We start from the raw sequence: 22,293 nt of genomic DNA, 5'->3' as shown, positions 1-22,293 counted from the left end.
TCGACTTTCTGTACAAGCTTGAAAAGAATGAGGACAAAGCCTAGGAACTCGGGCTTCTGAATCAATATTTGTCGAGTCAAAAAAAATCTAGCTTGTGGTATCTGTCCCTGTAATGAATCAGCTTAGCAGGATAAATACCTTCAAATCTGTTAGTTTAGGGTGCGTGTCTAGTTTTACCACCTATTTCCACATAAAAAGATACTGAAGTTTTACGTATTTAAATATGACTGGAGAAATGATAGTTTAAGGGTAAAATCCTGTACACTTCACTCACTCGAGTAAGTAATGGCCCCGATCCAGCTCCATTGGAAGTAAATGGCGGAACTCCCACTGAGTTTAATGGGAGCAGGATCGGGCCCTACTTTATTATTGCTCGAGCAAACAGGTAAGACATCTTCAGTTGCCTTCTGAAGTGTCAGGGAAGCACTGCTTCCGGCATCCAACAGGTAAAAATGAGGAACAAAGGAATACGCCTTCCATATACATGGTGGGATTCGTTTTCTGCTTGCTAAGCAGAACACAGAACATACATATGCCCATATACACACATACCACTTATATGCTCTTATCCTTATTCCCACCTGTATGTTATTTGCTTTTATTGTATCATCTTGTCTTTACACCCTAAGAGTTAAAGAATAAAGCCCCTATTTCCTTCTCTCCAAAGCTTTCACCTCTAACAGTGTCATAAAAAATAGCCTTAATAAAACAGTGATAATTACACCATTATTGTTAACACCACCCATTAACATTTTAAAAATAGGCTTTCTGTTTTTCTAATTCACTTGAGTTAGGTATAAGTTTCTTCAGTTATTACTAATTTAGAGATGTGTTTTAAAGCATTTTTAAAAGGAGGCAAGGCGGAGGGATAATTTGGAGAAATCCAAAAATCATCATAGATTCAGATGACAATAAAAATTAGACAATATCACTAAAAGGTTATTTTGACACCATATTGGCTCGTGGGAAGTGGATTAATCAAACATTCTTTCCCAAGCAGATTAGTCCGAAGGGAATCTTCTGTTTTATATGTGTCATTAGAAGTAATGTATAAATTTTCCATTACTATTTACAGGTCTTACTCTTGGACATACAAGAATCCCGTTCATTTCGTTTGCTTTTTAGAATTGGTAAACGTTGAGTTGACATATTACCCTTTGAATGCCATCCCTTTGGTCTCTCTCTTCAGCCATATATCAGCAAGGAAAGCTATAAACACGATGGAATGAATCGATTTTAAACGTTTTGAATTTAAGTGAGTACTACATCATGACTGTGACCATCTGTATGAGGGAGATTTAAGAATAAAACGTTAGGGTTTAAATGTCTCATAGAAACACGCAGCAAAACCGTGGGAGATATGTTTTCCAAACTGCTTGAAAATTCATCTCAAATGAGGGAGTCTCCCTCCAAATGAGTCTTGACAGATCTGTGGTAAACATTAGACAGACTACAGCCAGCCGAGTCCTGCATTCATTCCTTGCGCACTCGTATCTCCCATTAATTTCAGTGGGAGGTTGGATTTTGCAAAGAAGTGAGAATGGAACAGGTGGGAGTTAATTTCAGAGATCTGTTCTACCACAGAATTGTTGACGTAAAAGGGATTATCCATTGTGGCTATCCAACCAGGGTTTAGAAACTAAAGAGGACCTATTTAAGGCCCTATCCTGCTCCCATTTAAATCACTGGCAAAACTTCCTTCGATGTCAACAGAGACAGATTCAGGCCCTTTATCCCTTTAAATTTGTGAGAGCAAATAGGGATATTTTTGATGCTGTGTGAGTCCGGCTTTGTATTGGTTTGGTCTACGTTTGATCTTCCGCGGCATTCAGACAGCATAACGCATTGGCAAACTCTCTAAACCAATGCACATGAAGGATGGGATTTCTGGGGTAGTGGGAGACAGGAGTGGGGTACTCAGAAGGGGAGCCAGATAAATAAATGTATTCTAAAATTATATGTGTACAAGGGTCGGAGAACAGACCTCATTAAAATCATTTGACGAATGGGACACTAAACTGTTACACAGTGCAGTCCCAATCTACGTGTCTCTCAGAAGGGTTATTTTCCAAGCAGCCCAGTGGTAATTTTCTTCACGCGATCGGGAAGCATTCCCTAAAGTACCAACTAAGGCAAAGACAGCTGTCAATGGAGCCGTTCCTATTTCCAAGGGCTTCTCAACCCTTCCCTCAGAATCTGAGCAGATTTGTACCCCGACAGTACTGACTAGTTTAGCCGATTAAGTACTTCAGCTTGTTCAAGACACTTTAATGCTGCATCTTACCTTCAAGACTCCCCCCTCCACCCCGCGACAGTAGCTTGCATACATTTGGCATTGAACAAAACAAACTGGAGTTTTGTCCGTCTCATCGTTTGGGGCGTTTTTCCCCTCATTACCCATTGGTTACTTTATATTAGCGAAGGGACTCGATTTTTCATAAACTTCAGTCTCAAACTCTGTTGAACTGGAGTGCAGCTCCCCAGCTGCGAATTCCCTCCCCTCACTCTCCAGATGGTACCCCCTCTGCCAACGGTTAAAAATGATAACATTAAAAACAATCCAACCACTATTATACGGGGGTGCGCGTCACATTGCTGGAGCTTCCGGAGAAGAAAGTATCTTACTTCCCACCGGTGCCCAATCTTGCAATTTGATTCCTCTTCCAGCATTAGGAGGGGCGCAGGTCCAGACGCTGTCTAAACTTGCAAGGAAGAGAACAGAATACAAATTTAGTGTTCAGTTTTCACCATTTCAGGAGATTATCAAAATTGCACGCTACAAATTTGTGCGCGCATTCACCTGGAGGCATATTTAGTGCATTTCGTAAATTATTTTAGTATTTAAGACCACGGAGGGTGGTTTTGTCACTGTCTCCTCATCAAAATATTTGATTTGCCAGAAAGTAGTATGTTTATCCCTATACGTGGAACAGATTTTTAATCTATATACTGATAATATTGTAAATCCTGGTTTCTTTTCCCTATCATCATCATAAACCTTCTTCACAGGGCTGTAAATAAATATAAAATGCTTCTTTCCTTATGTTTCCTATTCTCCTATCAAAACAACGTCACCTCAAATATGCCAGTAAATTCCCTACCAGATTGGAAAGGTAATTGGGTGAACATTTTCTGTAACATGACTAACCAATAACATTTTGAAAAGACAGGACAAGCTAGTTACAACAGATGGTGAAAATTACTTTACACTACATGTCTAAGTAAATATTTTTTAAAATAGATTAGCTGCTTCCCCTGCTCGTTGTAAATATAAAAATACACTTAAGAGACTCCATATGCTACTGCTTGTATGCAGATATACACTATCTTTATATAGGGTTCCTTATTTTTGATCAGTACTGTATAAATGGTGGTCCCTGCCATTTATATTTCACAGCATCTGCTACTTTGTATAAGGACTGGATTTGATAACTTCTATTTTGTTGAGCCTGCTTCTCGTCTTGTCAACTATTTTTTGTAGCCGTTTTCCCTTCTTGCGAAAAATAGAATCATATGCAAAATATTTTATTATAAAGGGGGGAACCACCCAACCGCAGAAAAATCATCTCGCAAATGGAAACTGTGGAAGAAGAAATAAGCAGATTCAAATGGTAAGTGCTAAACATCTAGGACATCTACAATTGTGAAAACCGCATCAATAATCGTATTTGAAGTTTAAAACTGCAGTAATTATATTAGCGCCAATTCTAGCATTTAACACACCCCTTTGATAACAATGAAAATCACAAAGCAAACGCTGTCAAGGAGAAATGTTGAAACGGAACAAGTGACCAAGGCTACGTATACACTAAAGTATTAATAAAAAGGTTTCCTCATCCTCGATTTTGCAAAGGATTCTTAAAACCTCATATGTGCGGTGACAAGGAAGCTGGCTGTAAGCACTACATAATGCATCGAAGGAAGAGGCTTGAGTATGTGTCTTCACACTTCTACAATGTAGCTATGGATCTTCTGGTGAGTTTTAGATCAGGGTTCTGGTTCAAAAAAAGAAAAATCAAAAGGTTACTTCATTATCAAGGCTTCCCCCTGAGGAACTCTTTCCGCATGTTACAGTCTCTTTGCAGCTGAATTCCATATGCATCTCTTTTTCACACTTCCCTCCGCATCCCAAGCCCTTACACCTGGTGCATCACCACTAGCCATTAGCTCCGGCTCTTCCTTTCATCTCTGCAGTGGCAGACGTTTCTATTTATCCCCCAGCAATCAATGTGTGGCGTCACCGGTGGTACTGTAATGACGATTGCACCATTAAGGATGACAGCTTAGAAAGAAGAGGGCAATGGTGATCCCTCCCAGAGCCGGCACAGCACAGTGTAGCGTTCGCATCACAAGGTCACCCTATCTCACCGCGGGCTCCGCTGCACTGGGCTGTGCGTTGCGCAGGATTGGGGCGGGAGGCGCGGGGGGGTGGGGGGAGGGGAACTTGGATTTTGGGGGGGAAGAAAACCACAATGGAACCCAGAAAGGATATGGTGATGTTTCTGGAAGGAGGTCAACTTGGCACTCTTGTTGGCAAGAGAGTCTCTAATTTGTCAGAAGCAGTGGGAAGCCCAGTCCAAGAACCGCAGGACAAGATGATCCATCGGAGTTGCCTGAGCCCCAGATCTGGCCCCTTATCCTCCCGGGAAAGGGGAGGAGGAGAGGAGGAGGTGGAAGTGCTGCCAGGGACAGGGACGGTCCCGGAGAGTCGCTCGGCGGCGGCAGCAGCTCTGCTCTCGGCCGGACAGCAGCTCGCCTCGGAGCCCATCTCTAGCAAAGGGCAACAGAGCAGCTCGGACACCGAGTCGGATTTCTATGAGGAAATCGAGGTGAGCTGCACCCCGGACTGCGCCACGGGAAACGCCGAGTACCAGCCCAGCAAAGGTACCCACCACTCCCCTTTGCTTCCCCCTTCCCTTCCCCGGGCTCGGGCGCCGGCCAAGCTGGGTGACTAGTGTCCTTGAGCCTGGGATATCTGTCAGGCTTCAGTTTGTTTTAGTGACCGGCCAGGAGTAGGGGTGTTTTGTACCCGAATTCGTTTCCTTTTTGTGCATTTGTTCTGCATGGAACAGTGGGGTTTGCAGATGTGGCTGTTACGCACCCGGAGGCGCATATGGCTCTGAAGAGTCCTGATGACTTAACAGAGTGAGTGAAATCGCATCCTCACTTAAACATATCGTTGCCTTTGCAAGTTTTCCTGCAGCAAGACTTTATTCTAATTCACACCCCGTATGCGAGCCTTTTCCTCCATAGTGCACGCACTAGGAAGCCCCTCTTTCCCTTCGCCCTCCCCCCAACGTTTTGTGTGCGTTTTTCAAGGGTTGAAAGCAACCTTCTCTGGGCTTTGCAAGATCAAACGATTTGTGTAACTGCGGGCAGAGAGCAGGGTGAAATGTGTTTGGATGAGCACGGAAGCAGCCATAAAGACCGTAAAATCGCTGCAGACTCCTGGCTGCCAAAGCTGCAGCAGTAGGTCCCTGTTTGCACGTTGGTTAAAGGTCCAAATTACCTTGTCACTTCCATGTCCCGGTGGCGCCAGCTCGGAAATGGTCCCAATGATTTAATTGCCTTTGGTCTCAGGCACAATGAGAACTGGCTGCATTTGAAAGCAAATGCAGCGTCCAGGCCTTTTTCTTCTGCTACCCCACCCCCTTCTCCCCTCCTTCCACCCCCCAAGAAAAACAAATCAGCTCCTTTTCTTTTCTGTCCCTAGAAGTTGGGAGACTGGGCACAGAAGACGGTCGTTTCCCCTTCAGTTTGCCCAGGAGCTTTATTTAAACTTAACATGAGGGGATATTAACTCTGAGGGAAGGGTCCCCAAAATCTCCACCCTCACCCCCGGTAAGGAAGGAGCTCTGCCTGCTGCCATGTCTCCGTCCAGGCCATTTGCCATTGGTTTGCTGCCGGGGATGCTGGCTATGGCTATTGCACTGTACGGTGCCGATGACTGGGGTGGGAACGGACACCCACACACACAAAAAGAAAACACGCAATTGGGGAGGGGGGGTGTCATAGCTTGATATTTAAACTGGGTGCTGAGGAGCTCAGCTCCTACCGCACACAATGCGGAAAGGAAGCACCGCAACCAGTAAGAACCCCGTGTAGGATCCGAGGAGGGGGCTGGAGAGATCACACTCCCTTACTTCCAGAAAGTAAACACCAAGTAAATGCCCCACTCCCTACGCCCTATGTGCCCAGGCAGCTGGGGGTCAGTGCCCCCAGCATCCGCAGGGCTGCGCCTGTGAACTGAGGATGCTGTGGATACTGTCCTGTGTTGGAGGGAGGAGGAAGGGGGGCAACAGCAGCGGGAGCAGGGGATCGATGGGGAAGCGGGCGGGGGGCGACCCCCCCCCCAGGTCTATGTATCACGCGTGTGTCTCTGCTCTCGGCTCCTCCACTGTGCAGGGCCGTGCTCGGAGGCTTTGGCCGGTGGCAGCCCCAGCAGCGGGGGGGAGCCCCCCAAGGGCAGCGGAGGCAGCGGCGGCTCCCAGGGTTCGCTGGCCTGCAACGCCAGCGATCAGATGCGCCGCTACCGTACCGCCTTCACCCGCGAGCAGATAGCCCGGCTGGAGAAGGAATTCTACCGGGAGAACTACGTGTCCAGGCCCAGAAGATGTGAACTGGCAGCTGCTTTAAATCTGCCAGAAACCACCATCAAGGTACACACCGCTTGGACATGTTTTCAATTAGCACGATATAAATCTAAACGGCCAGGCTTCCTTGCAAAACGCTGGGAAGCGCTTTCAGTAGAACAAACATTTCCCGGCTGCGCCCTGCTACCTTCTGCACAGAAAGCAGCGCTCGGTAGCTTTTAAGACAAGCTATCAGCGATCAGGCAAGCGCGGCCTCTGACAGCCAGCCTCTAAGCGTTTTTACTCTTCCTTTCACCTGATTTTAAGAATTCGTTACCTTTACACTCTGGGAAATTTTAAATAATGAGCATTTAACATAAACGTTTCAACCGTTTGCCACGTGAAATAAAACACAAACTGAACAGCAAATGCCCCAGGGGAGTTCACACGCTGCTGCGAAGGATGCCGTGCTTCTAGGCAGTAGATACACTTGTTTGGCGTATGTGAAACGCCGCAGCAAGCACAGTAGGAGAGCAATTCTGAAGTAAGAAAGAAAAAAGTGTCTACAAAAAGGCCACCACTTTGGATCTCCCTCTAGATTTATAGCAACTTTTACATGGACAAATTGTAGCTTTTACTTGATGACAGCTCATTATTTGAACGATATATTTTTATTTTGCCAGTTTAACCTATATAGTTAAAATAGTGGGTAAGCTCTCCTTCGCCAACAAACCAACCTCCGCACCCAGTCTTTTCACTGTGGGAAACGAATGTACCAGCCAGGACTTTGGTGTGTGTGTCTCGCAGTCTGAGGCGAGAACAGACGGAACACACAGTTGTGTCCAAAATGCATCTTCCGGCATGGCCTTTCTGCCTGCCCGACCGTGTGCAGGTTTTAAGAGCGTTCTCTCTTTCCTCTGTCTCTCCCAGGTCTGGTTCCAGAACCGCAGGATGAAGGACAAGAGGCAGCGTTTGGCCATGACCTGGCCTCACCCAGCAGATCCGGCTTTTTACACGTACATGATGAGTCATGCAGCGGCAACTGGCAATCTTCCCTACCCCTTCCCATCCCACCTGCCCCTTCCTTACTACTCCCACATGGGCATTGGCGCCACCTCGGCCTCTGCTGCCACCCCTTTCAGTACCCCTCTGAGACCACTTGACACCTTTAGGGTCCTCTCTCATCCTTACCCTAGACCAGAACTGCTCTGTGCATTCAGGCATCCTTCTCTTTACCCTGCCCCAACTCATGGACTCAGTAGTGCTGGAGGCAGCCCTTGCTCATGCTTGGCTTGCCACAGCAGCCAGTCCAATGGACTGGCACAGAGACCTTCAGGATCAGACTTTACCTGTTCAGCCACAACCAGGACTGACTCTTTTCTCACTTTCACACCCTCGGTGCTGAGCAAAGCAACCTCAGTATCCATGGACCAGCGGGAAGAAGTACCTTTAACAAGATAAAGCTGCATCTCAGGTTTATAAATCATATGCCCCTTTCATGGGCTCACATAAGGTTAAAGTACTTACATACAACGTTTATTTAATGGTGTTCTCTCCCATAAGTGGACACCTATGGGGGAAAAGACTAAAAATAGCTCAGTCTTTGAAGGATTTACATTCCAAGATAAAACAGGAAAGAAGAAGAAGGGGAGGGGGGAACCACTAGTGATGTGTTTGCTTAAGGAGGAATTTAGGCTTCTGCACTATGAAGGCAAAAACTGATATACACTACTTTCTACAATATACCATAGAAATGAACTAGGACTTTATTTTCTATGGCCAGATAACCTACCAAGGGGCAGAACTTCTCCAAACCACAGCAAAATCTTTATGCCCAATTATATATGACTGAAAAGTAAAATCTGAAATACTTGAAAGAAAAATTGCTGATAATAAAATGTCTTGTGTGCATAATACAAAGTCAAGATTTATGCTTTACCAGATTGTTCAACAACCAACTAAAAGGGTTTCGAGATAGCAACTCAACAGTATTATCCAGTTATTTCTAGAATCAAGAAAACTGTTTTTGCCATAAAGTACAGTGACATATTGTACATTACTTTCTTGGTTTAATTGCATTCTTTACCTCTTTCCCTGTCTCAGTAATATAAACCCTTCGTTTTTTAGCAGAAATCCAATATTTTGTCTCCTCCTTCCTCCCAACTTTTATTTTTAAGAGACAGACGGAAACTGGCAGAAAAAAAAAAGATCCTGTCAGTTTGTGGGTCAGAGCTATTTGTCCTTTAACTAACAATGTCCTATTATCAGTTGCTGAAATGTGCACACACTGACGAAATTAGCAAGTGATGTATATGTAAGGAGGCTTTTTGAATGTCGAATGTATAATGTTCTCTGAACAGAGACCCTATGCCAAACGTTAACAAGCCGCCAAGGGAAGAGATTAGGTGACAGGGAGCTGAACTCCTTCAGACAATCACTAGTCTGCAAATTAGAGCAAAGGCGATTTTCCTTCCTTTGTATTTCACCTTCAGGACTCCCATTGGCTTATTCCTTTTCTTTTCCTTTGCTGCATATGGGTTTTAGATTCGAGTGCTGTTTTTTTTGTTGTTGTTGTTGTTGTTAGTTTCCCCTCGTCCCCCCTCCTTCCCCAACCTCTGCATTTGTATGTGACTTTCGCACCATTTGTGTGTAAAGTCTTTCCTCCGACACGAAATTAATTTATTTCTTCTTCCCTTTGCTTCTTGTACGTTACAGTGGAAGATAGTATTCGTGGTTTTGCTTGGATTGTTGTCTGAATGGGGTGCAGCTGTCAACCTGAAATTCTAAAAACACAAATATTGGACTGGGTTAATAGTTTCTTTCAAGACAGAAATTGTTTAATGAATTCTCTTTTTAAATAGCCCAAAGAATTCACTGTTACCATATGTTACCATGTCGCAATAAAGAGCTAGACAAATTTTAAGACCGCATCACAAATATTTTTATTGTGTTTGTTTAAAAAAAACCCCTAAGAATACTGCTTTCTACCGTTTATTTTTCTTGCAGTTACTTATATTTACAGTTCAACAGTCAGGAAAATTAATGTTGAACGGAAACAAAGACATTTTAACACCTGTGTTATCTACTTTGCGCTAAATTGCTGAGGAACTTCTGTTTAGTTTATTGTCACATTTAAGACTTTTTGTCCGTGGGACAATGGGGCGAATAACATATTTCTGTAGTGTCTGCTCAAGTGTAAGAAAGATACGAATACCTCTCAAACTATTTCTCATTTTAATAAAAACTGCTTATCCGAAAAACTGATCCGAAGGGGAGAGGGGGAATTCTCCACGCTCATCATTAAGGACCAACCCTTTCCATCAATTTTAAAGCAGAAATATTTATTTTTTTATTAAAATTGATGGGCCTTTCGTGTACGCCAAAGTATTATTAGAATGGTATTTAGTTCTATGAATAATAGGACGGTTGCGATTTCAGATAGTGGCAAAGGAGTGTACCAAAACCCCCAAACCAAATCTAGGAATTAAGATTTAAAAGTTTGGGGCGGGGTTTGCTTTATCTACCTTTCTCAACATGCATGTCATTCACTAAAAGCATCAGTGCAGTGAAATACGAACGAATGAATAATAGCACAGTCTAGCAACCAGAATATATGAACCATGGCCAGATGCGGTCAAAGGACAGAACACTGAAGAGGACCACTTTCAACTGTCCACAGCTAGCTAGGATCCTGCAGACTTCCTGGTGGCAAATCATTCATTGACTTCAATGTGAAATTCGCTTGCACAAGGATTTCGTTGTAATCTCGCATGCCTTAGGATGGAAGCAGACTGTGGCGTTCACTCGGGCATATTGCTCCTCTTGAGAACACAGCCGTATTTAAAAAAATAAAAAATAAAATAAAAATCCCACATTTCCATATTTATTTAGGCAACCCCATGTGTATGTGAGCGGTGGATAGGTGTAGTCAACGAGCCTGGGATGGCCATTGCCGGCCTGTGCATTTCTTCCCCAGCAATCTAAGTGAAATGGGCTCTCTCGCTCTCTCTCACACACAAGTCTAAACCATAGTCACTCTACAACTCTCCCGCAGGGAGTTATTGTCTTCCCACTGGGATTTCTTGGAGGATCCTCCTGCAAAGACGATTGTGAATCTCTCTGTTGCTCGGTCATAGGGCAGAGATTGCCTGCGACAGGTAAATAGGCTTCGGGTCGCAGTAATGCCAGGCGTATTTTCAGTTAATAGGGAGGGAAAATGAGGTGTCTGGAGCGATATTGGAAAGTACAAGATCGATGATCCGTCCTCGTGTCCAATCAGCAGCCTTTAATTGACTGTATTTGCTAGGTAATTGAGCCACTTCTGCTTCGAAATTGAAGCTGAAGACATAACAATACATCTTGCTGGGGGAATTACTCATTACTTCATAATGAAATTTTCCTTTTGCTATGTTGGGTGATTTCTTTTAACACGTTGTAAGCCAACCCCGACGGCAGTTTGGGAACAGCTTCTCAAAACCGACGGGGGCGGGAAAGGGGGAAGGGGTGAAAGTCATTGGAGACAAAGTATATAGCTTCTCTATGGACCTATTTATGTCAAAAGGAGTTTTCCGATTGATTTAAATGGGCTTTAGATCAGGCCCCTATCTGAGGTCAGGCTTTTTGGGCATGCTGAGAAAAGACAAGAGGAAATGGGTAACAGACCAGGTACCTGGACAGCGAAGGTCTAGCCAGACAAATAAAGCTACCCTCCTGTTAACAACTTACGCAGGAGAAAACGTTTTGAACCTCTGTGAAATCCGGGTTTTGCATATTCTGCATGGGAAAAAGCTGTAGCAAACCGTGTGTGCATCGTCCCACTTGTCAGTAGCAAGCTAGAGTTGTCGTCGGGTACCTCATGTGCCACGCAGAAGGTTCCAGTTTCCATCCAGCCAAATTCAGCTCCACCAGGCAGTCCCCGTGTTGTTAGCGTTTGATTGATTGCCTTATTAAAGCGTGTTCTTGTAAGTGTGACCAAAGTGATTGCGTTGCATATGTTTGGAATAATGCTCATTTTAAACAACTGAATAAAAGAAGACGAGCTCTAGAGAGCGGGTTAAGGCTAAATGATCCCAGCGAGCAGTTTTGTAACTCGTGCATTAAATTGCTCCGTTACTATCACTTCACTCAGCCCTTTTCATCTGCACTCTGGTCATCTTTGTTTTGCTTTATGTGTCACCCTCTGCACCATTAGCCGGATAACATCGAAAGTGGCTCTTACCTTCCCCGCTAAGGCTATACGTTTCTGTTAAGGTTCCGTGATTGAACTGGATCGGATCTGCTTTCCCTAGCACTATTCCCGGCTCCAGTGTTTAGATAATTAAGCAATAGTCTCTTCATATTTCATGCTTCCTGCTAGATGGTTAGCTCGCTTTCCAGCACCTGCAGAAAGACACGTAGGCCCATTAGCTCTTTCCTTGTGTTTGTATATCTGAAGGATTCTTTTGTTTTCAATTATTCTCCTGCTCCGCTGGTTGCATTATTTCACTGCGGAGTTTAGCCACTGGAAACACCCGCCACCATATGTCAAGCCGAGACCCAATATCATGTCAGTCACAATAGTGTCATAATAGAGTTAAAACTATGTCAAGATGAGTTGGATTCTCGATTCCAAAATGGCTTAATATGCTCGTAAGGTATCAGTTATTACCGTATGTAGAGGGCAATTTCCCCCTTCTTTTTCTCCCACCTTCCCAAGTAACTCACGTATTGTCAGCATAACTCAGCCTTTTGGCCAGTTCATTTTCAAACAAAATACATTGTCATTCACTCTCAAGAATTAAATTAGACATATGGAGCCATAGCAAATATACATAGTAAATGCGTGGAGATGATAAATTCTTAAACTATAGAAAACCTTTCAGATACATCTAAAGACGACACTATGACATAAGACATATACAAGAATAAATCGCTTTTATCTGGGTGGCTTTTTTAAATGAAAGATGAGAGATTAAATGATGGCTATTTCAGGATCTTTACACAGCCAAGCCAATCTCAAATACAAACATGTGCCATCTGATTCAATAGGTTTGTTTACTAGAAAATATCTCATATTAGCTTCAGTCACTTTGTGTCTATTTAACCCCTTAAAACAAATTCAACTGCATGACTGTGCCATAGCTGAATTTACATACACGTAGAATATTTACACTAAACATTTACAAGATAAGTGTTAAATAAACCAATCGCCAGGCACATATTTGTATACACAGAACAAACAAGTACACCAAATAGTTTGCACAACTGCTATCTCAGCAAAGAAGAATTTGTGATGTCAGAGACAGAGATTACCCCTTAAAAATAACACGAAAGCATTAAGTAATTATTTAAAACAAGGCTGTTTAGAAAAATATTTGTATTTATTGCAGCTGCTCAATTGGCCTCGTTAAAGCTGGAGAGCATTTAAATTGTGTCATTTAAATCCAGCTTCTTTCCAGCAGGCTGAAGAGCCTGAATAGACCAATCACTCCATAATGATGATGAATGAGAAATTAATTCAGATACAAGCAAGACAATTTAGGCCTTCATCTGTTTAAATAGCCTTCCAAGATTATTCGCAATTGCAGGTCACAGATTTAATCAATTGTCCAATCTTGTGAAAGTCATATCCTTGCATCTTCATCGAGATTATTTATAGCGCAGTGAAGACTAGGGAAAGGAATACACCGTTAACAAGAACAATTACTTAAAGGGAAGCGTTTGCCAAATGAAAAACAAATGCCTTCCTAGGCAGTAAATGATCAAACGCTTTGTTGTATATCCTCCTCTGTCCGAGAAAGCAGCGTCTTGATTTTGTTCAAGAGAATGAAGCTGCAGAGTTATCATTTAAAAGAGGCAACCGGCAAAGTCGAGTATGGATCATATCAGGTGTTACGTTCTTTATTGAAATAAAGATCAGTGGGAACTATTGTTTATTTACAGAATACACGGATTTTTCGAATGCAGGTGTCTCCTGGACACGGGACCAGCTGTGCTTTTTTCATGACAGCAATGTCAAAAATAAATAAATAAATGCAACGCCAACCAGCACCTATACCCTCACCCACCGCACGACGGTTAACCCTTTGAATCGAGAGGAGAGCTTCATTTTGTCTCTTTTTACACAGCAGTGTCAATATGTACTGGAAGGCAGGGATGTCCCAGGGATGGGGGTTTTGTGTTATGCACCTTGAACGCTTTGAAGGGGACCTGCCGAACTTTGCAGAGAAGCAGCAAAGTGGCTTATTTGCTCCATCATGTGGAAAGATGAGCCACAATGGAGAAATAAAAGATATTTCCAATTTCTCCCCTCAGCTGGGTATGTATCAGTGACCCCTCTAAAAGAATAGTGTGTTGCTCGTCTAAACAATTGCCTCTTCTTTCTGACTCTGGCATGCTGAAGCTGGAAAACCCTTAGGTCGCAGTTAGCTGTGGGTTAATTAAACGTCTTCGAAAGTTAACCCGAAAATCTAGATAATCAAGGGAACTATTGTATTTTGAGGAGTGGGGAGGGAAAGGAGGAGAGAAGGTAACTTCACAGGATTGGCTTATTCTCCAGGTTTCCAATGCAATACCCCCTTCCCCCCGCCCCCACACTGCAATAACTGAGACTAGCTAAAATCTGGTCAATATTTACTATAGGAAGCTTCACTGAGCGCTTTCCTGTTCCCTAAGCGCTAGTTTTGTTTTACTCCGATGCTTAAAGGTGGAAAGTGAACAAGTACCTGCTTCCCAGGTCTGGCTCAGTGTGGGGGCATTGTCAAAAAGCCTGAAGGAAATGCCTGATTAGACTTTGAGCTCTTACGAGACAGGGACTGGTCTTCTTACATTTGTGTACAGCACCCAGTACCCTTTGTACACTATCCATACATATAAACACAATGCCACGTATACCTCAACACTGTGAAGTCAGAGTCACTGAACATATGTAGCATAGCAATTATCGCGTTGGTTATATTAAGGAAATATTTCTGAATTTGTTTCTATTTCGTGACCGATTTACAAAACTTCTGTCCCACAACTTTGGTCACCTCTATCTGAAATCTTCCAGTGGGAAAACTTAATTCACAGACCAATATTGCTTATTCAAAGCAGTTTGTAGGTTTTGCCGGTGTAAGGGGTATTTTTACATGCCTGGAGGAAATAGTTCCAAATCACAGTTATGTGAGGAAACCAAGAATGCCTAAATGTTTTTTTGCTGTCACCAGAGTTATTCAAAGTATTACATTTGTAAAAATCGTTGTACACATGATTTAAGAAGTGTGAAAAGGTGGTAACTTTCTGTCTTTCGGGTATTGTTTTGATCTAACTGTATCTAGAGCTAAACATTTCATTACACTGGACAGATCTCGACTATAAATATAGATTTAAGTCTTCTACTCTTGGCCGGTGAATGAAATTATTGTGAAGAAAATACCGTAACAGGATCCAGACTAGCAGAGCCGCCTTCACGTTTCAGGCGCCTGTTTTACATGGAAATGTTGTGCAATATTTGAATATAAAACAAAAGCCTAAACCAAAGGATTCCTGAAGCTCCAAGGAACCAATCTCAGGAGCGGACTTTGATGTATTGCTGTCCAATTAGTGCCTTTAATTGGTGTCCTCGGGGACCGGCGGACCTGGAGCTGGGACAGCGAGCGCTCTACTGGCACATTCTGCACACTGGCGAGGTAAAAATAAATAAGTAAATCGTAACATGCAGCATTAATACTGCACTTAAACGGGAGTGAACAATTACATCGCGGCGGTGGACGCTTCGCATGCTAAGCCCACTGTTTATAGACCTCCGCGGAGCAGGGTTTGCGCCTATGGACCTTGGGGCAAAGGTAGAACTGTGGCTACTTCCACATTTACACCAGACGTGCAATTTAACCGCGGTGTATTTCAGATTGAGCTGCGGATGATTGTTAATCACAATGGAAGCTGCATTGTATTTTAAACAATACCACATGTTCTTTCCAAACTGGCTAATAAAGATTGCTCGTTAGGAATAATTTTAGAGGCTACATGATGCTGACAGGAGATTAAATATACTGGCTAAAACACCTTATTTAAATTTCAGATATTGTACAGATAACATTACAAGTGTCTGAATTTACCGGTACTCTGGGAAAAAAACACCAACTTATTCCGAACAGAAACAATGTTCAGTCGAAAGAGACATCGATCGCTTCTATTTATCAAAGGTGTAAAATATCTTCCAGAGAACAACAGTCCTTCTAAAAACTTCTTGCTGAGCTTTCTTTGGAAGATCCCCAAAGGTGTGTGTGCTTTAGCTAAAAATGGGACGGATACTCTAATAAGGAGAAGCCGCCACTTTAAGATCACCTTGCCGCATTTTTTTTTCTGGGTAGCCCTAAAATCTTTCAAGACATACATCCGACGCTAAAGAGAAACAAGATTTTTGGTTAATAGGAAATTAAACCTGACAAACGGAAACAGATTCTTGATCCCTCAGTAGCGATGTTAATGTAAAAATCTACCAGGAAGGTAGCCGGCGCTCAATGATGTTCCTGGAGCTATATAAACAAGTACACACACTTACCTGTATACTTCTACCTAACCACTGGACGTTAGCGAGGAAAGGCAAAGGGTCAATTATTGTAAGTTGAATTGTTTTAATTCTTCTTTGAATCCACTATTTCAACAGTAATGAATATTAATTTTACCCAATTCTTACTGACCGCCTCCAAATCCATTTGATGTTGCATTAGGAACACTTTAAAAAAAGGTCAAGATGCAGATGTTGAATATGTGTGGCATGTCTTGTAATATGAACATCGGTGAGATGTCACAGACTGAAAGCACCACTAAGGGTGTTTTGGAACCAATTTCCTTTCATGAATGGGCTAGATTTGCATAAAGGTGAATACATTAATCTTCTCCTTTAAGAGAAGTGGCAGCCAGTCTTTGTTAAATCAGCAGCTTTATCAGTTTGATTTCACTGTGTTACACTTTTATAACATTCAAAAGCTTTGTAGCTTGGTTGGTTTCATCCAAGAAGAAAAAGGCCTCCCCTGAGGAGTTTTGCCTGCACAGGGACCGCAAGTTCAGAGCCAAGATGAATTACAAGAGGGTAAAACAAGTACTGATACTAGATCTGTACAAGTAATATGTGGCGTGGCAAGTCTACCCTCTCTGAACCACTCTTAGGAATGGCATGGTATTATTCTCATTTACACAGGTCTATGCATTTCAAGGAAACAAGTTAGGACTAATGTGGTGATATTGAGTCACATGATTCAAACTCACCCTCCAGTGACCTACTTTGAAATAAAATGTGGGCCAAAAATAAGAGATTCTGTTTCATGAAAGGTTGTTGCTAAACATTCAGGTAGAAAGAAATATGGAGGGCTACTTGAAAAACTCAGTTATTAGACAATCATAGAGCAGTAAGACCCACCTTACTGAAAGTTCTTATGTCCTTTAAAAGATATCCTTTCAGGCCAAAGAACAGAAATTATATCTGCGCTGCACTGGCAAGTGATTTACCCAATTAATTGAGGTGCCTTTTCTGTTTGTCTTTATCCAGATCATGCAATCAACAAATTCCCAGCTCAGTGCAATGCACATTTCAGTGTGTATATAAGCCAAAGTGGCCCAGGGCCTTGGGAAACTTGGCCTCAGCTCTGAGCAATGGGTGCAGCCCATTAACATTTGTTCAGAAGGTACAAGAGCAAGGAGAGCACATGCTCCCTTATAACTTCATTTGGTTTTGGCGTTGAAAGCTCACTATCAGAAAGACAGCGCATTATTCGGGTCAAAATGTCATGCTATAGCAAAGCAGAACAGCAGTGCAGAGCCACTGCATCTTTACTGAAAGCAATGGATTTACACCAGTGATTAATTTAGACCAATAGGTGTTAATGTAACTTAAGGTCATGACCTCAAATCATCAAAACAGGAAGACAACAACATCACTCATTACCATTTCTTAGCACTGAATTCAGCAGTGCTTGTTGAGGTCTATACCTGTAAGCAAAAGACTAAAGCACTGAGATTCTGATGTACAAATTCTTTTTTGTTTGTAATTATTTGTATTACAATAGCAGCTAGACATCTCAACCAATCGGGCTCTCACTGTGCTCAGTGCTACCCGTACACAGTGGAAAAGACTGTTCCTACCCCAAAGAGTTTACAATCTAAGCAGACTAGACGAAGAAGGGCAGAAAAGAAATATCTCCATTTTATAGAAGAGTGACTGAGACATGGAGATAAGGTGACTTGCCCACAATGAGACAGGAAAGCTGTGGAAGAGCCAGGCACTGATCCCAGTGTTTCTGAGTCCCAGTCTTCACAAGTGTGTCCTCTCCCTTACGAGCACCAGCTTGCTTTCACCTTAGTATTTAAGGGTCAAAGGAATCATTTGAAAAGCTGTTTGAAAGTTACTGCCATGTACCTGAAGTGGGCCAGCTGCCTTAAGAAAGCCAGACCATAGGTGCTGGACCTAGGAGTGCTGGGGTGCTGCCACACTCCCTGGCTTGTAATGGTTTCCATTATATAAAAGGTTTACAGTTTGGTTTAATGGCTCTTAGCACTCTCCCATATTCAAATTGTTCCAGCACCACTGAGCCAGACACAGGTAATAAGTAAATAAATAATGATTAGAGTTTTGTGCAGCTATCCTGGCCACCCCTTGCTCCCCCAGCCCAGTGGCCTAACTTACTGGTAGGGCAGCCCACTGGGAGTGTGGACAGCAAGAGCTCTCTTCCAGTCGGGCAATGACAGACCTACATTTTGCAAAGTTGAAGTTGTCTGATTCCCTGCTCCTTACAGAGCAGCAGGTTTGAACAGCAGTTTTACTCGGAAAAGCTGATCCCTGTGTGAATTCAGAGTTGTATTCACTTACCAATACAAATAGGTGTTCCCTACTTTTTGTGTTAGCCCTGCAAACTCATGCAGCTATGGCAGAATGAACTGGGATTTTTTTGCCTTGTGCCTGACCAGAACTGCAATGTTCCAATTATTAGAGTTTTGTGCAGCCATCCCAGCCGCCCATTCCTCCCACAGTGAGAGGCCTACCTTACTGGTTGGGCTGCCTGGTGAAGTTAATAAGTTGAAGATGGGGGGTTGCACAAGTATAACTGAGGGTAGAATTTTGCCTACAACATCGTTATTACTGATGATTCTGTGAATAGCAAAATAGCTTGCTTTTCGGATCATGGGTTAAGTTTGCAGGGCACATGATTAAACTCCCAGAGACCTATTTGTAAACCACATATATTTCATATGGAAATTAATGATATAATGAAACAAGGAGCCTCATCATATCATTTTTATAGAGTCACTTTTCAGAGTAGACATAATTTAAAATAGGGAGACCTAAAAGAAGCTGGCTCATTTCCCCCTCAGCCTCCCATCTACCATGAAGCTTTTTTTAAGCTATGCAAACTCCCCACACTTTCTCTGCACCCACTTTCCAATCAGGCTGCCCAGATTGTCCCTGTTGTTGACATTAAGCCTACCATATGTCCTCTATTCCAGTTGTTGCCAGCCGTTGGAACTCTTACCTAGCTCCAACAGCCATCGCAGCTTCCCCTGCCTCTTGCCCTCTTCAGTCCTTTCCACTAGTGGGTCCACGAGGGAAGATCCAGCTACAGCATGTGGAAATGCTGCTGCTGCTGTTGTCACTGCCAGTGACCCTGTTCTGAAAGTGGTTGGCTGTGCTCTGAAACACAGGAATACTGGGAGGAGATTTAACTCTTTCCTGGCACATGACTGAGAAGTTGATAGCCCTGTCACAGGGTAGGGGGGTCAGCAGCCTCTGATTCCAGTGTTTATTGTTATCGATTTCCTTTTATTTAAAAAAAAAGTCAAATGAAAATAAAATATAATCCCAAATATAAAAGCAAGCACAAGCTAACCTGTCAGCAATTACTACCTCCGAACTTTGATGGCTTCCTGACCATACTGCCATACCTTGTTCTCAAAACAGTTCTTTATGCTTGTTCAGCTACGGAAGTGGGATCGCCACCATTTGTTTGCTGCTCCTCGTGTTTTTCATTGTCAGTGATTGGATGGGCATGTGTTTCCTCTGCCAGTGCATGGCAATATCTGTAGCATTCTGAATGTCCTCAAGAAACAGAGTCAGTCTCCTTCTTGGTTAGATGTCTTCTGGTCCTCCTACTGGAATGATCTCCTGGAGGTGATTATGGCATATAGCCATGGTGCTGATGGCATAGTTCTACCTTTACAGGTAACAACCACTTTCTGTTTGGAATCCAACATTCTCTCCCACTGGTAATAAAGGTAACTGTTTGGTATTCTTGTTGTAGTACTTCTGTTCTGGCTTCCTGCAATGTAGCTTTTATGTAACTACTTCTGGGTTAATTGGCTCAATAAACTAGTCAGATATTGGCATTAAGATTTTCATCCTTGTCCATATGTCTCCTGACTTATGATTCCAATAAAACTCTGTGGGGTGTGTTGTGATATTCCAACAGTTTCAAACATGGATCCCTTGGAATCTGACAGCACTTTTTAAAATCAAGTTATTTGCTATTTGTACTGACTTTTCTGCTAACCCATTTGACTGTACATAATAATGGCTGGTGCGGAGTACTTGGATTCATAACATATCAAAGAGATTGCTGAAATGAGTCACTCATGAAACATCAGCCTTTATTTGTTATTAATTCACCTGGAATCCCATGGCATGCAAACTGTGATTTCCAATTGCTACTCAGTTTGCTGTGCAACAGCTCAATTTCAGATACATTTGAGCAGTAAGTCCATGTGTCACGCTGGCAGACCAGGTGCCAGCTCATGCCAAGATCCCCATGTCTCAACTGAACACTGACAGATACCTAGCTGGAATCAGTCTGCTTCACCTGTGTGTTAAGTATTGTTAAAATAGGTATTAAACCCATAAGAATGTGCTTAGTGTTTAGACTTTATTGAATACTTGTGCGTTGCTGCATGCACTAATTTCACTTATAACGTCTGTGTGCCATATTGTAAGGTATTATGTGAGTAGTTGTATTGTGAACCTCTGTGACTCTTTAAATCACCAGACTCGAGAGAGACATTGATTAGTGTGAGGGCTGATCTTCAACAGAAAGTGCTATGCTCTTCCCAGAAGGAAAGAGCCAATGATACCAGACAGACTACTGTGGGATGTTGCAACTTGAAATTTCCCTCAGTGCTGTCACAAGAGGACAAAAGACTTTTGTTGCTGGGCTCTCCCCCCCGTGAAGATGAGTCATGAAAGTGGACTCCTCCTATCACCTGAGTTTGCAGCTCACAGCACGCGGCAGGAGCAGGATAAAAAAAAAACATGAAAAGGAACTTGGTATCTCTTTGCTGGTTAGACTGTCATGGGTGGGGGACGGGCAAGTTTTTTTAGGCATAAGCAAGAGATCCCCAGTTGTTAAGCCTGGGTTAGCCTGAAAGGACATATAGAGCTTGCTGATTATAGAAGCTTCTATTACCTTTTGAAATTTAAGATTGTAACTCATTTATGTAGCTATGTTTACCTGTTTTAACCTTGTAAATAAATCTCTGATTTCCTTTTTTTATTTAATAAATCTTTATATAGTTTATTATAGGATTGGCTACAAGTGTTGCCTTTGGTAGGAGATCCCAGGTGAAATTGACCTAGGGTGAGTGACTGGTCCTTTGGGACTGGGAGTAACCTGAATATTGCTGTGATTCTTGGTGTAAGGGACCATCTACCACAAAGCTATGCTCACCTGGGTAGCAAGATAGATTGGAGTACCCAAGGACACTGTCTGTGACTGCATGGTAAAGCAGTTATAATGACTGAGGAGTTTCCACTCGATAATTGGTTGGTGAGAGTGAAATATATAACTCACAACCAATTTGGGCTTTGTGCCCTGGTTCCTAACCGTCTGCATGCTCCTGAGTCACTGCAGGTAGCATTACACCAGGAATATGAGCTAATCTTGCCCCAAAAATTCAAATTGATATGTGTCAACCTCAAGTAAAGCGCAACCAGGAATCTCATGTGATTTCAGTGGTTCTTTTGTGGTCTGCTAGCCACACACGCACTCTCCCCTGGGCAATGTCAGTCCTTACTTTGCTTTCCAGGATAACAATCAATGCACCCCAGCCCCCAAGTCTGTTTGAAGCATGTGACATGTCAGTAATTGTTGCTAGCACTGTTATATAATTGCAACAAATCTTATACAAAGTATGTTATGTAAGGTATCAATGAGAAAAGTTATGCTTTGCTGAATATGATTATCCTATTTGTATGCATATATCATATTTGTATCTGAAGTTATGAATATTGACTGTGTACCAGTATTTCAAACTGTGTTTGCTCCTGTGGTAACGCCCACAAGGTAGTTAGTTTACGTCCAGTCTGGGTAGCACATTGTGAATTGACCATTCAAGTTGATGGCCCATTCATGAACACAACGGGCCATGGAAGAAGCTTATCCCCATTTGATGTGCTTTCCTGTGGACATTTTAGCCAGAATATGGGTAATGGCCCCTGTTATGACTCATCAAAGCATGCAAGGGCATGTGACTAGATCATGTGACCCTAAACTCCATCTTTTGCCTGTATTTGCCACTGACTGTCCTGAGAGGAGACCCACCACATGACAGAAAGTATAAAAGGCCCTGGAAGCATCTCCATGTTGCCTCTTTTCTTCTCTGATCTAGGGACTACAGGAGAAGCATTACAACCAATGGATTGAGGACCTTCCAATCTTTTGGATGTTACCAGATACATTAAAAGCCAGTAGTTTATTCCATTGCTGCTACAAACCCAATC

At 42.8% G+C, this 22,293-nt stretch overlaps 1 protein-coding gene across 1 annotated transcript; it reads left to right on the top strand.

The window, feature by feature from the left end:
* Positions 1-4,472: 4,472 nt before the first annotated feature.
* On the top strand, positions 4,473-9,476 carry EVX1 (even-skipped homeobox 1). Its single transcript, XM_074943323.1, has 3 exons — positions 4,473-4,884; positions 6,406-6,659; positions 7,503-9,476. Exons 1-3 carry the CDS (start codon positions 4,473-4,475, stop codon positions 8,031-8,033), a joined length of 1,197 nt encoding a protein of 398 aa, XP_074799424.1. The 3' UTR covers positions 8,034-9,476.
* The last annotated feature ends 12,817 nt before the right edge of the window (positions 9,477-22,293 follow it).

The sequence above is a fragment of the Natator depressus genome, chromosome 2, assembly GCF_965152275.1.
Source record: "Natator depressus isolate rNatDep1 chromosome 2, rNatDep2.hap1, whole genome shotgun sequence".
Lineage (NCBI taxonomy): Eukaryota > Metazoa > Chordata > Testudines > Cheloniidae > Natator > Natator depressus.
The sequence above is the reverse complement of the archived record's forward strand: the minus strand, read 5'-3'. Positions and strand labels throughout refer to the sequence as shown.

Bases quoted from the DNA above. Each gene is read 5' to 3' on its own strand.
- EVX1 (XM_074943323.1), top strand. From the start codon at position 4,473: ATGGAACCCAGAAAGGATATGGTGATGTTTCTGGAAGGAGGTCAACTT. The intron at 4,885-6,405 runs GTACCCACCACT...TCCACTGTGCAG, and splicing joins CGAGTACCAGCCCAGCAAAG to GGCCGTGCTCGGAGGCTTTG. The intron at 6,660-7,502 runs GTACACACCGCT...TGTCTCTCCCAG, and splicing joins TGCCAGAAACCACCATCAAG to GTCTGGTTCCAGAACCGCAG.